This window comes from Nicotiana tomentosiformis, chromosome 10 (assembly GCF_000390325.3).
Source record: "Nicotiana tomentosiformis chromosome 10, ASM39032v3, whole genome shotgun sequence".
In the NCBI taxonomy this organism is placed as follows: domain Eukaryota; kingdom Viridiplantae; phylum Streptophyta; class Magnoliopsida; order Solanales; family Solanaceae; genus Nicotiana; species Nicotiana tomentosiformis.
This window is the reverse complement of record NC_090821.1, coordinates 76,380,153-76,394,432: the sequence shown is the minus strand read 5'-3', so window position 1 is coordinate 76,394,432 and position 14,280 is coordinate 76,380,153. Positions and strand designations below refer to the sequence as shown.

The following is a 14,280-nucleotide window of genomic DNA, read 5'->3' as shown; positions in this document are numbered from 1 at the left end:
GAAAAAAATTTGCAGCAATTTGGTTGGAAAAATTAAAGCAAAATTATATAAATTACTTAACAAAAAGCCAAGAAATTATCCAATGTCCACTTGGCCACCTAGTCCTGTACCATTTTTCGCGGGCTGTTGTCAAATACAAAATGAAACTACAAAAGCTCCCGCCAATTTTGAAATGCTCTTTATTTATGCAACTTTCTAATAAAATTTTCGCGGGCTCGTTTTTTCATTTGCAGCAGCGATTAGGGTTTCGTTCGAAGCATTGAGTAAAGCATTTTCAGCAATCTAGGGTTTCGGATTTGGGGAATTTTCTAGAATAATGAGCGCTGTCAACATTACAAATGTTGCCGTGTTGGATAATCCGGCACCGTTTCTCAATCCTTTCCAGTTCGAGATCTCTTATGAGTGTCTCGCTGCCCTTAAAGATGGTAAATTTTTACTTCTGTCATCATTCGAAATTGTTGTGTTTTCGGGTAAATTTTAAGCAAAAGTTTATACATGTGGTGTAACAATGGTAATATAGTCAATATGTGTGTGTGTGTGTGGCTTAAAAAATTAAAATAGGAAATAATTGATGGGTGAGCTAGCGAAATTAGAGCCTATGTGTCGTAACTCGTAAGTAGTGGTGCCAGGAATTTATACCAGAGATTAAAAAAATTGAGCCTGTGACCTATAGTACCATTTGAGTTATTCATTTGGGTGCATCTCTTTCTCATCAGAGAAAATTAGAGTGAGAAAAGACAAATGTTATATATGCTGTGGAACGTGGTTCCTGGGATGCAACTGCAGTTGATGCAATATCCATTTTAAGAGTTCTTTAAAATAGTGAACCGAACAGTGGGATTACATGAGTTCCTTTTTTTGCCTTTCTAGCTGTAAAATGTAGTGGTGGGCATAGTTTGCGCAAATCCGAAATCCGAATTTTTTGGATTTTTGGATTACGGATTGAATTTTGAATTTAATTTTTAAATTTTTGGATTTCGGATTGGATATTGGATTTGGTACTTCGGATTTTTGGATATCCAAAAATCCGAAATTTTTATACTTTATATTTTGTCCATTATCCATATGCCAATATTAATAAGTTCAATACCCTACTCATTAGATATTATCTCATATTACTAAGTTACTGTCAGAATACTTTATATTTGGATATGATTTTACTATTGTTACTTCTCATCGGTCGTATTAATGTCTTTGTTGTATTTTGTTTAATAATAATTTCATTACTTGAATACTTTATTTTGATGATTACCTCAAGAATGAGTAACTTTTCAGACAATTTAATATGAGTACTTCATTTGGATATTCATTTTTGTAAAAAGTAGAAACATCTCAACTTATATGGTCAAAACTGAAAATCCATAATATCCAAACCGATTAATCCGAAACCGAACTTAAAAAATCTGATCCAATCCGAACTTATTTGAATTGGATTTGGATTGTCATTTCTTCAATCCGAAAATCGAAATTCTCATATCTAATCCGAACTGTCCGAACGCCCACCCCTAATAAAATGTACTCTGAAACCTTTGAATTTGGTCTTTCAGAGAGTAAGGATCTTCGTATATGCTGAGTTTTCCCCTGATTACTAGCTAAGTTAGTTTTCTATATGGATATTAGGTGCCTTATGCATGTATAAGCACTAAAGGCAAGTGAATGTACTGAAAAATGAGACTGCTTGCCCGAGAACAGTAAATATGGGGTAAAGCATTTTGAATAAGCATGAGAAACAATAAGCAGAGATCCATTTTTCTTTTATTTTATTATTTTCCTTCTTCATTGATCTCCTGATGTTACAACTTGGAAATAAGAAGTCAATTTCAGATCATGAATCAGATAATGATCTAAGAAACGTCCAAGGTGATTGACGAAACTCTAAAAAAAGTTGTGACCTTGGGACTTTAAATAGTTAATAGTTTAACCAAGGTACTACTGTCATCATCCTGTGAAATTCATTTTGTTGTTGGATTTATTTCATTAGTATGTAGGGATGGAGAATTGATATTACTTGTTCGCAGTTGGAGATTTTGGTTCAACTTTTTTAATGATTCTCTTTCCGGCTCTTCTTCAGCTTACCATGTTCACATTGCTGACAGATTTCTTTAGCCTTTTAATTGTTATAAATCAGGATCACCTTATTTCACCAATGCTGACCATTTAAATTTGTTTTAGATTTAGAGTGGAAGATAACTTATGTGGGATCTGCTGAGGATGAGACTTATGACCAACTCCTAGAAAGTGTATTTGTTGGACCTGTAAATGTAGGGAAATATCGTTTTGTGCTTCAGGTAACTATTACTCCCTTTAACCTTGCAATCTCACTTGACTGTTATGCTGGATGGATAGAGACTTATGCTGAAACCACTTTTCAGGCTGATCCCCCTGAACCATCCAAAATTCGTGAAGAAGATATTATTGGTGTCACAGTATTGCTATTAACATGCTCTTATGCGGGGCAAGAATTTATTCGAGTAGGATATTATGTGAACAATGATTACGATGATGAACAATTAAAAGAGGAACCACCTCAGAAAGTTTTGCTTGATAGGGTCCAGAGGAATATTTTGGCTGATAAACCCCGAGTCACGAAATTCCCCATTAATTTCCATCCAGAAAACAATGACAATGGACAACCTACCTCTCCTGACCATGACAATGGAGAACAGACTCCTGCCTCTCCTGACCATGCTGCAGAAGTCAATTTGCAAGGAGAAGAACCAAATGCGTCACCCAATAAATGTAGTGTGCAGTGTTCTCAAACCTGAGAAACAAGACAGTTGCTTTGGCTGTCAAAAGTTTTCCTTCAGAGTTTGATATTTTAATGATGTCCTGTACCAATTTGTTATGGTCTCAAATCAACATTGCCTGAGTGGTATTTTTTAACTTTTGCCTTGAAATGTACACATGAAATATTGTATCTGCTGGAGTTGTGGCTGAGACAATCATTCTTAAATTAAATGCTTATTTACAGTCCAGAATTGAATTACATATGATATTTGCACATGTTTTTATCTCTGATTATTATACCAGCCACTTTTTCAGTCTCGTATCTGGTTCTCGAATTCCAGTGTTGTGCTTTTTTCCTTGCCGTAGTGGTGAGATTTGGCTGTAAATTGGCAAATATGAATATATCCATATTTCAACTTATAATATTTTGTCAGCATTTTACCGAGAAAATGTATGCTCTGGAGGGGTGAATCAAGGGTCATCAATTTTGACCCAAAAATATTTCGGTTCAATTCGTCCAAACTTAATTAGATTGAATGAGTTATATATTCATTTAAGGGCTAAAATTGGTGTAATTCAAATTAACCTATCCAAAAGGCTTGGTGACCTTAGGCTACATTAATAATCTAAATCGACATATAAGAAGGGGAAAGAATACAAACTGAAGAAAGAAAAGGAAAAGAACAGATAAAAAGAGACTGCAATTACTCGTGTTTCTGGTAGCTAATTTTTTTTTTTTTTTTTTTTTGTTGAAGATTTCTTCAAAAATAGGAACTTCAACTCCTTAAATTTCTATCACATAAAGAAAGCTATGAAGGAAAGAAACTGTGTAGATTACAATTTAATGATGATAATGGCAATGAAGTTGAAGAAACTTATTGTTTATATATACATTGTCAAGTACTCCAATTTTCATCTTGTGTTAATTTCCAAACACATCATTCATCATTGATAAGATTCAGACACAAAACACAACCAAAATTCACCTTCAACAAACATCAGATAAAATCCCATGAAGAAACCCAAGCCACTTAGGTTCCATGGCTACAGCACTAACATGTACATAGCCTCTCAGAATTAGAAATAATAAATGTAAGGTCAACAAAAGCTTCCAACAATACAATGCCAAGGAAACGGCTTCAGCAGATTATTTTGATTTTAAAGAATACAATGTTGAAACCATCCTTAATCTTAACGATATAACACTTCTAAATCTGCTCTCCAAAATACAACATAAATGGTGATATTTGTTGTTGAGAGTTTAAATCTCCATCATCTCCTGTAGTGTTGTCAAGAACTTGTGCTCTTATTCACAAGTATCACCACACTGCAATTTCAGGTGCCTCATTTCATCTTGGGAAAAGCTTTTGAATGCCCTTTTCTATTGCCAGCTCCTAGCATTGCAGGTGATTTATCCATACCTCTGTGATGCCGTAGTAGTTGCCACCAACGAAATTTGTTATTCACCTTCGTATTGGTATGTTGTCCTTTATCTACTTGTCTACTGCTGCTGTGCTTTGTCTTCTTTGAATGCTGGATGTGTCGCATCAGCCCCTGAGCAAGGGTCTGAAACTGTCCTCCCTGCTGCTTTTTACCAGCTTGTTTATCGATTGCTGACTTCCCAAACTTTTCCAAAGCCTTTTCTCCAAAAGCTTCATCCTTGCTTGTAGAATAGTGGCCATTGAATCTTTTTCCTCTCTGCCTCAACAAAGATGTTTTTCTCTCCTCGCCTTTACCATCCTTACCGTGATGGTGATGGTGGTGGTGATGATGATGGTGAAAAACAATCGCTAGCTTGTCTTTCAACTTCTTCCACCTTCCATTATTCTTCTTTGATTTTCTTGAGTTAGCAGACTTGTAAACGCGCGCAGGACTTGACTTCCTTGATGAAGAATCTGCTGAGTAGTAAGAGGGTTCTTCAAGATGGTCAGACCCCGAACCATAAAGTGATGAGGATATCTCTCTCTCACTTTTACTTGCAGAAATCATTTCACGAGCCCTTTCACTACCAATTGGAGACGAGTAACCCTCGATCGAACTGCAGCTTGAGCTGACCGTGTACTCAGTTTGACTACTGTCTCTCCGACTATATAATTCATTTCCTCCATAGCTGCTTGTTTCGTCTGAATAATGCATCTTGGTTCGAATCTGCCTTGGCAAGGGATGATCTCTCTCACTACTGTAAGTGCTTGTCTGCTGTAAATCTGTCCCGCTGGAAGAATATGGCGAGCTTGAGCGTGAAACCTCTGATTCATGTCCATGTAAATGCCTCCTCCTCAGTCGTTTCATGTGATTATTATTTTTCAGATGTTTACTAGGCTTTTTGCCCAAGTTTACATAAGAGCTTTGGGATGGTGCGAATTGACCTTGCTTCTGATTCAATCCTGATCGCCTCATTATTGCCTGCTGTGAATAAGGTGAATCCATTCTGCCCTCGTATGTCCCAGGCCAAGTTAACTTGCTCCCGTAATCAATCAATCCTGGAATATCTCTGTTGTTTCTGAAAATATCTGCTGCATTTGATTTTCCTAGGCAACCTGTTTTCTCGTTTGAAGGCATTTGGTTCTGGCTCGGGATGACCAACATTGCAGGCAAAGCAGTGACCCCAATTTCCATATTCTGTTGGTCTTGTTGGTAACAATAACGGTCAGCATAAGGATTCTGTACTGAAGTACAATCATGTTGATTCTTTGACTGAACATTAATTGAGTGTTCTTTCTGTATATGCCACTGATTCTCTTCGATTAAGTCTAGCATTTTAGAAGTATCATGTTCCTCAGGAGGGAAGGTGTTTGCTACTATCTTTTGTTGTGTCAACTGATTTGGCTGGTAACTACTCGACTCGAAAGACTTGGGCAATTGATCTGCTGAGAATTTTGACATTCTGGTAGGCGGAACAACATACCCTGGATACAATGAACTTGTATCTCCTTCTATCTTCTTGATAGGAGTAGCTAACTCTGCTTGTGGCACAAAAACAGTAATCGGTTTGAGTTTATGCTCAGCTGCATGTTTATCAGCAAGAACCAGGTTCTCAGCATCCATTTGCAGAGCTGAAATGTGCGACTCGAGTTGTTTGATGACATCATTAGTTTCGGTCGGGAAAAGATCATGGTCCCCATCGGACACCCTTCTTATCACACCAGATAACTCATGCATGGATTGTGAAAGATCCACTGTCTCTGTACCATTTGAGATGCGATGGAGATCAAGAACTTCTCTCGCCTTTGCACTCTCAGTGTTTCCTGATTGCAATGCTTCTTGTTGAGTATCCCAAGAAAAATTAGCGAAAAGACTATTCTGCTGTTCTTGCAACGCCACGACCTTTGTAGAACATGGAGCTTCTTTTTCAGAAGATTCGGTCTTTATACAAGGCACAATTGGCTTTTCAACTCTGGGGCGCTGGCAAATTCTGCAAAATTTTCTTTTATTTCCAGATTCACTTGCACTGAAGCTAAATTTTAGAGGCTGTGTGTAAGCTGTCTGAGTAATCGGCATGATAGATTCCTGCTTCTCTTTCGATAAAGTAGAATCCATGACAACCGGCTCTTTTCCACGACTTTGAATAACAGCTGAAGATTTTGATACGTCTGATAAAGCAAGGGACCGTTGCTTCGCTGTGTCAACCAAGTGCCGAGTCTGAGGTAAGCTGTGCACACGCGCCTGACGTGCTATGATCTGTACGCAGAGAAATTTTCCACCACCAATATTACTCCAAAAGGCCAATTCTTTTACACAAAAGATGAATGGATACTATAAGTGTAAAAAGAACACAGTCAGGTACCTCAGAATAAGCCTTAAGAACATCATTGGTTGTAGTATCGAGTAAATTCTTTAACATGACTCGTGCTTCATAATCCAACTATTTGAAGAAAGAAAAATAATTACTGTCAGAAATAGGCCTTAAGAGTCTAGACTGTCATATATAAGATGAAAAATCTATTAATATGAGAAGCAATAGGGGGCTAAAGGTATGCAGCAGACTTCAACTTATAAGTTTTCCTTAGTAATCAAAATGCTTCAAGATTTTAAACTATCAATTGAACAAACGATATTAATCAATGTCTTTTATTACTGACATAGGCATGCCGCGGCCGACCTCGTGCCATAGTGGCCTGTCACGGCCGACCTCGTGCCATTGACATAGGCATGCCACGGCCGACCTCGTGCCATAGTGGCCGTGAAAGACAAGTACCATCATGCTGTGTGAAAGACACTTTCATGTGCGAATTATAATATTTAAAAACTAATAACAAATAATCAAATCCAAATTCAGATCTTACAAACTAGGATCTCAAAGTTCTTTGATCAAACCCAAAATGGGGTCGAGTTCCACCACATTTGAGCCTTTCAACTACTCAACTTAGCAGAGTTCAGAGATGCATAACATTATAAGCCATTTTTTCTTTACATGCAATAAAATATGTCCACTAAACAACAACTACGCCTCTATCCCAAACAAAGTTGGGGTCGGCGATATGAATCCTCACCATAAAAGTCACAAAGAGGAACTTACACCATCAGATGTCAAGTTTGAAAGACCATCTCCATCATTTCGCAAAAGACCATACAATTGCCTCAAAGCAAGAAAGTTCGATTTTATGTCATCGAGGCCCATCTCCTGGTTGACAAACAAGAAAAGTCAGTAGAAATCAGGCTGAGGGAACAAAAGACAAGTACACAAGTAAAGTGTACCAGCTACCTGAAGATACTCTATGAGTAGGATTTGACAATGTCGATTTTTAAGAAAAAAGAAGCTTAACATACGATAAAGGTTCTACTCAAAGTATGCCATTTCACAGCACATTCGGTTTCTTCACCAATTTGTTCCTTAGTTAGACTATCAAGTAATGAGCAAAAGGCATAAGCCAAAAACTTGAAGTAACATTACTTTCAGGCACTTAAGTCATACTAACGTGGAACATACCGTAGAAAAATAACCAAACTCATCTTTGAGAATTAACACACTCACTTGTACAACAACAACAATGACCCAATGAAATTCCACTAGTGGGGTCTGGGGTAGTGTGTAAGCAGACCTTACCCCTACCCCTATCGGGAAAGAGAGGTTGTTTCTGAAAGACCCTCGGCTCAAGAAGACGAAAAGAGCATGAAAAGAGGCAATATATCAGTACCATCACTAAAAACCATGGAAAAATAACAGCATCACAAGAACCAGAAAATAGATGAAAAGCAAAACAATAACCAGTGTGGATAAAGCCCGGCACTAAGTGGAACGAAAAAGTAGTGAGAACTCAACACTAACCACTAGCAGTCTAAGACTAAATCCTAACACACTCACTTGTATTGAAACAAAAAAAGTTTTGCATATTGTTTGTAAAACATAGAATAGATGACTAACAAACAATACTATTCCCAATTGCAAACATGCACAATGGAGCATGCACCGTAAATTGAAGGATTTAACTTATAAACACGGACAATGTATAGAAATTTTTATGCCTATAATTGCATTTTAACAAGTTGTAGTAGGTAATTAATCTGTCTTATTTTCCCGGTTACTATTTTCACTGGTAACTTGTATTTACATCACAACATTAAGGCACACGTAATTAACTTTGTGAGACTCGCGACTAAACACAGTGTTAGAGATCCAAAACACCATTATACTCATCTTTTTAAGTGCCAAAATACAAAATTTTCACAACTATTGATTATCTCAAAAATAGTCTTTATCCCTGGTCCCTTTCTTTAAACCATCAAAATTAAAAATTAAAAACAAAAACAAAGAAAATATGGACTCAAAAATAGCAAATCGAAATGAATTGTTGGAAGAAAACAGGAAGAGGAGAAACAAAATTACAAGAAAATTACAACCAATAAATTAAAACCCAAAATTTTTCGAAGGCATAGAATTAAAAATACAAACAAACACCATTTTAAGCAGGAAAACAGAAAGAATTTAACTTGATCATGTTAGAATAGAGCAAAACTTGCTTTTCAGTTGATTTTCTATTTCCAACATTTTAAGAAATGGAAAATTTGACATCAAATTCTGAAGGAGATAAAAAAAAAAAACACCTTATTCTCCATAATTCAACAAAGACTGAAATTTCTTCTTCAAATCTTTAGGGTTTGCTTGCATGCATTTGAAAATTTTCGCGCCCAGTTGCAGATAATTATGATAAACGGTTTCCTCTTTGCTTTTTTTTTTTTAACCGCTTTGTTTTACCTTTTTTTTCTTTGTTTTATTTTTCTTTTTCCTTAATTTAATGGATTTTATTAAACTCCCCATATTTTTGATGTTAATTAAATTAATTCTCAATAAAATAGTAAAATAGAGTTTAACAACTTGTTTAGATGGTTGGTACTTGTTGTATTGCATCATATTTTTACTTTAAACATAATATTTATTTTAGTTGTTACTCAAATTTTATTGTATCGTATCGTTAAATCCATCGGTAACGGCGAAAAATGCCACTCTACGTAACGACTGATTTGATGTGGTCGCGTAATTACCTTATTTTTTTCTCTCATATTGTCATTACTTATTATTAAATAATTTAATTTTATCTTTTATCCTACCTTTTATATAGTAATTTTACCTCGTATTTACTTTATATGTGATATTGCAAGTTTATTTTTCATATTGTTAGTGCATGAAATTATGGAACTGTGATGACCCAAAATGTCATCTTTAAATTTAATAAGTAATTCTGTGTTCTAACACCTCGAAAAGCACCATTTATCATTTCTTGACTTGCGTGCGCAGTCCGTACATTTTTCCGGAAAGTTTTTATGTGAAAAATGGATTAAAATGGGAAATAAAGCTTTAAAACTCAGCTAAGTTGACTTTGGTCAACATTTTGAGCAAACGGACCCGGATCAGTGTTTTAAAAATTTTGGTAGGTCCATATCGTGATTTGGGACTTGGGCGTATGCCCGGAATCGAATTCCGAGGTCCCTAGCCCGAGTTATGGAATTTTGATGAAAAATTAAAAGCTTGAAAGCTTAATGATTTCTAAAAAATTACTGATGTTGGATTTATTGATCTCGGGTCCGTATTTTGGTTCCGGATCCCGGTATAGGTCCACTATAATATTTATGACTTGTCTGCCGAATTTGGCGAGAATCGGAGTTGATTTGACGTGATTCGGACGTCCAGTTGTAAAAATATAAGTTTTAAAGTTTTCTTTAAAACTTCCTTTGATTTGGTGTCCGATTCGTAGTTCTGGGTGTTATTTTGGCTATTCTATCGCGCGAGCAAGTTCGTATGATGTTTTAGAACTTGTGTGCATGTTTGGTTTGGAGCTCCGAGGGCTAGGGTGAGTTTCGGATAGGCTACGGGATGTTTTGGACTTTGAAAATCTGGTATTTTGCCGCAGCAGGTGTTCTGGCATGTACTTCTTTGCGTTCGCGAAGGTACTCTCGCGAACGCGAAGAGTAAACTGGGCAGCTGAATCTTTCTTCTTCGCGAACGCGAAGCGATGGGGGCATTACCCTTCGCGAACACGACCATGTCCTCGCGAACGCGTAGTGTTAGGGACACCTGGGGGAGGGTCGATCATTCCTTCAGCGTGAACGCGAGCTATGCCTCGCGAACGCGAAGGCCAGGGGGGAACCGGGGAGGGGGGGAGGAACCTTCGCGAACGCGAAGGAGGACTCGCGAACACGAAAGCCACGGGCTGCTTCTCATCGCGAACGCGACAGGCCCTTCGCGAACGCGAAGAAGGCCTGACCCATGTGACTTAAAACAGAACCAAAAACGAGATTTTTTCCATTTTTCACAAACCCTCAATTATAACTCGGCTTAGGGGCTCTTTCAAAGGAGTTTTTCACGATTTCGGACTGGGTAAGTGTTCTTTATCATATAGTGATTGTATTTCACAAATCCATGTCTATATTCATCATTTATTTCAGATTTAGATGGAAGAAATTGTAATTTTTGTAAAACTTTCCAAAAAACGAAAAATTAAGATTTGAAGGTCCATTTTAATATCGGAATTAGACAAATTTGGTATGGTTGAACTTGTATCGGAATGGGTGTTCGGATTTCGCAAGTTTTTCCGGGATTTGAGAAGTGCGTCCCACTGCCGAATATTTTAATGAATTTCGGATTTTTATCCGAAAAATTTATAAATTCATATGGAATTAATTCCTATGATTAATATTGAATATATTGAATTGTTTGTAAATAGATTTGAAGCTTTCGGAGGCAAATTTAAAAGAAAAAGCTGTGGTTGAATAATTGATTGGAATTTGCAAAGCGAGATAAGTGTCGGGTTTAACCTTGACTTGAGGGAATAGAACCCTTAAATTGTTTGTTATGTGAATTGCATGTAAATGACGTATAGGCGAGGTGACGAGTGTCTATACGTCGTCAAATTAATTGTTTGCCTGCTTACTTGAAAAAATCACAAATTATTTTTAATCATAAATTAATTAATTATTATAATAATTATTTCTCTCTTATTCTTTGCAAATATAAATTCTTGAATTCCTGCATTAATTGTTACATGCTATTTGAATTATGTGCCTTAATTGTTATTTGACATTTAGCATAATAAATATTAAACTGCCTATTTGCTCCCTGATTTTCATAATAATTTGCTATTTGTCATTGTTTGCTTCATAATTAAACCATAATTATTGTATGCTTGTTGTCTTGTAATTTTATATTAATTGTTACATTTATTGGAAAAATTTCTTCTATAAGAATTGGTAAATGAAAATGTTGGAGGAGCGGGTTGCACACTGCAACATGATTAATTATAATGAATATATTGGAGGATCGGGTTGCACACCGCAATAGAATTATTAAAAGTCTATATTGGAGGATCGGGTTGCACGCCGCAACAGACTTGTTAAAAAGTTAATATTGGAGGATCGGATTGCATGCCGCAACAGACTTATTAAAAGTAAATATTGGAGGATCGGGTTGCACGCCGCAATAGACTTGTTAAAAAGTTAATATTGGAGGATCGGATTGTACGCCGCAACAGACTTGATTAAAATGAATATGTTGGAGGAGCGGGTTGCACACCGCAACAGAACTGAATGTGGATATATTGTGAAAGCGGGTTGCACGCTGCAACAGAAATAATGAAAATGATAATTGGTTATGACTGCTGAGTTGCCTTCAATTATTATAAATGAATTACCTGATTTATTCTTCTTATTGTTGTTGTTACTAATATTGCGTACATGTTAATGTAAGTGAACCGCCTTAGCCTCGTCACTACTTCGTCGAGGTTAGGCTCAGCACTTATCAGTACATAGGGTCGGTTGTACTGATACTACACTCTACACTTTTTGTGCAGATTTTGGAGTTGGTCCCAGCGGCGTACCATAGACTTGCTCGGATTTCAGCTATCAGAGGAGACTTGAGGTATAACTGCATGGCGTTCGCAGTTCTGAAGTCCCCGTCTATTGTACTTTAGCTGTGTGTTTATTTTCAGACAGCTTTATTTTATTCAGACCTTTATTTTATTTATTCTAGAAGCTCGTGCACTTGTGACACCAATTCTGGGATGGTATTTAGACACCGTTATTATTATGGATTATTTTAAAATTGCTTCCGCATTTGCTTCCTTGTTATTAATAAATTTAAAAATTATTTTAAAAACGGTTAATATTATTCTAACGTTGGCTTGCCTAGCAAGTGAAATATTAGGCGCCATCACGGTCCGAAGGTGGAAAATTCGGGCCGTGACAGTTGGTATCAGAGCACTAGGTTACATAGGTCTCGCGAGTCACGAGCAAGCTTAGTAGAGTCTGAAGGATCGGTATGGAGACGTCTGTACTTATCTCTTAGAGGCTATAAAGTTTAGGAACAATATCACTCATTTCTTATTCTGTCGTGCGATTTTATTCTATCATCGATGATTGAACCATTCTACTCTTATTCTCTCGCATATGGTGTGTCATCCCTCTTTGGATGAACATTAGGAGCACGGGTCATGATTGCACTTGAACCTAAAAAAAAAGATAAATCATAAGTTAGAATATTATTTTTTTGATGATAATAAAACAAAACTACAAAAGTATATCACCAAACAAATAGAGTATTAAACTTACCACTCAAGTTGCAAGTTGCAACTATACATCAAACAATGCTAGTAGTGCTTCCATTATTTTCCATATCTAAAGATAATTCGACCAAATATGTCATATAAATAAACAAGTATGATATATTATTTTGAACTAAAATACACACAAAATATTAAAACTTACCAAACTCGAGTTCCTCAAAATACTCCCAGTCTTCTTCAACACTAATAGGATTCTTCTCTTCTCTAAGCCAATCTTGAACATAAACAAGAGCTTGCACACATTTAGGAGTCAATGAACTCCTAAATGAATCAAGAATACAGCCACCGGTGCTAAACGCACATTCTGACGCCACACTAGAAATTGGAATGCCAACACATCACGAGCCAACTCTGAAAGAATAGGAAATCTAGGAGCATGTGTTTTCCACCAACTTAAAATATTAAATTCTTCACTAAAATGCTCTTGTTCTTCACTAATGTATTTATCCAACTCCGATTTAGCACCCCTACTTCCATTGTCTTCCTTTTGTTTCTTCAAGTGAAGCTTCGTCCTTATTAATGATGCAGTTAAAACACTCCCACTAGATGTATTAGATGTGTTATTAGATGAAGTAGAACTAGATGGAGATTGAGGACAAGATCCAGTTGAATACTTTTTTAGATACTCTTCAAACAAAGAATTCATATAAGCATACACCTCAGCATTTATTTTCTTCCCTTTTTCCTCCCCAAAAAGTTCTTCAAGTGCAAGGCTAACATATTCAAATTTGTTACGTGGATCCAAGACAGAAGCAATAAAAATTATTTTATTCATCTTTTCAGGCTCACCCCAATACTTCTTGAACTTTTCTTGCATCTGCTCAGCCATTTTTCTCAAATGCTCATCCTCACTAATTAAACACATTTTCAAATGACAATAAAGTTCAGATACATCCTCAAAATGAGAATTACAAGTGACATAACGTGAACCTGAAACTTTTTTGGTAAGCTCGTGAAATCTTGCAAGAAACGCTATCACATTCCTCACATTCACCCAATCATTAGATTCAAGAGGACTTGCACTACTACCATCTTCACAAAGATGAGAACATAGATAAGCAAAAAATCCATCATCAAAAAGATAAAACTTGTCAAAAGCCTTTTCAAAATTTTGTGCCATATCCAACATAAAATAGGTGGAATTCCACCTAGTAGGAACATCCAAACATAATGTTTTGATACATTCTACCTTTACATGTGCACAACACTATTTAAACTTTAAGGTCCTTGCAGGCGAAGATCTCACATACCTCATAATATTTCTAAGATGTGTGACAGAAGCATCAATTTCTTTCAAACCATCTTGCACAATTAGATTTAGTATATGAGCCATGCATCTCACATGAAGATGTTTACCACTCATCATATTAGTTTTCCACATATCTAATTTTTTAGATAATTCTTTGACTGTGACATCATTTAAAGAAGCATTGTCCACGGTAATAGTGAACACCTTGTCTAATTTCCATTCAAGCAAACAATTAGAAATAGCTTTATCCAT

General features: G+C 36.3%; 3 protein-coding genes across 3 annotated transcripts; 1 reads left to right on the top strand and 2 right to left on the bottom strand.

The window, feature by feature from the left end:
* Positions 1 to 122: 122 nt before the first annotated feature.
* On the top strand, positions 123 to 3,011 carry LOC104117595 (probable histone chaperone ASF1A). Its single transcript, XM_009628669.4, has 3 exons — positions 123 to 425; positions 2,173 to 2,288; positions 2,373 to 3,011. Exons 1-3 carry the CDS (start codon positions 317 to 319, stop codon positions 2,763 to 2,765), a joined length of 618 nt encoding a protein of 205 aa, XP_009626964.1. The 5' UTR covers positions 123 to 316; the 3' UTR covers positions 2,766 to 3,011.
* A 769-nt stretch (positions 3,012 to 3,780) lies between these two features.
* On the bottom strand, positions 3,781 to 8,870 carry LOC104117604 (uncharacterized). The gene is made up of 4 exons (XM_009628678.4): positions 8,770 to 8,870; positions 7,244 to 7,348; positions 6,512 to 6,589; positions 3,781 to 6,405 (listed from the first exon to the last, which is right to left on the bottom strand). Exons 1-4 carry the CDS (start codon positions 8,779 to 8,781, stop codon positions 4,072 to 4,074), a joined length of 2,529 nt encoding a protein of 842 aa, XP_009626973.1. The 5' UTR covers positions 8,782 to 8,870; the 3' UTR covers positions 3,781 to 4,071.
* Positions 8,871 to 12,589: 3,719 nt separating this feature from the next.
* LOC117275968 (zinc finger BED domain-containing protein RICESLEEPER 2-like) lies at positions 12,590 to 14,280 on the bottom strand. The gene is made up of 4 exons (XM_070187162.1): positions 14,030 to 14,280; positions 13,130 to 13,927; positions 12,922 to 13,040; positions 12,590 to 12,663 (listed from the first exon to the last, which is right to left on the bottom strand). The coding sequence occupies exons 1-4, from the start codon at positions 14,278 to 14,280 to the stop codon at positions 12,590 to 12,592; spliced, it is 1,242 nt and encodes a 413-aa protein (XP_070043263.1).

Coding starts and splice junctions, on each gene's coding strand:
- LOC104117595 (XM_009628669.4), top strand. CDS start 317: ATGAGCGCTGTCAACATTACAAATGTTGCCGTGTTGGATAATCCGGCA. Junction 426..2,172: donor TCTCGCTGCCCTTAAAGATG/GTAAATTTTTAC, acceptor AATTTGTTTTAG/ATTTAGAGTGGAAGATAACT. Junction 2,289..2,372: donor AATATCGTTTTGTGCTTCAG/GTAACTATTACT, acceptor ACCACTTTTCAG/GCTGATCCCCCTGAACCATC.
- LOC104117604 (XM_009628678.4), bottom strand. Junction 6,590..7,243: donor CAAACTTGACATCTGATGGT/GTAAGTTCCTCT, acceptor TTCTTCAAATAG/TTGGATTATGAAGCACGAGT. Junction 6,406..6,511: donor TTCTTAAGGCTTATTCTGAG/GTACCTGACTGT, acceptor CTCTGCGTACAG/ATCATAGCACGTCAGGCGCG.
- LOC117275968 (XM_070187162.1), bottom strand. CDS start 14,280: ATGGATAAAGCTATTTCTAATTGTTTGCTTGAATGGAAATTAGACAAG. Junction 13,928..14,029: donor CATCTTAGAAATATTATGAG/GTATGTGAGATC, acceptor TGTTCCTACTAG/GTGGAATTCCACCTATTTTA. Junction 13,041..13,129: donor AGATTTCCTATTCTTTCAGA/GTTGGCTCGTGA, acceptor TGATTCATTTAG/GAGTTCATTGACTCCTAAAT.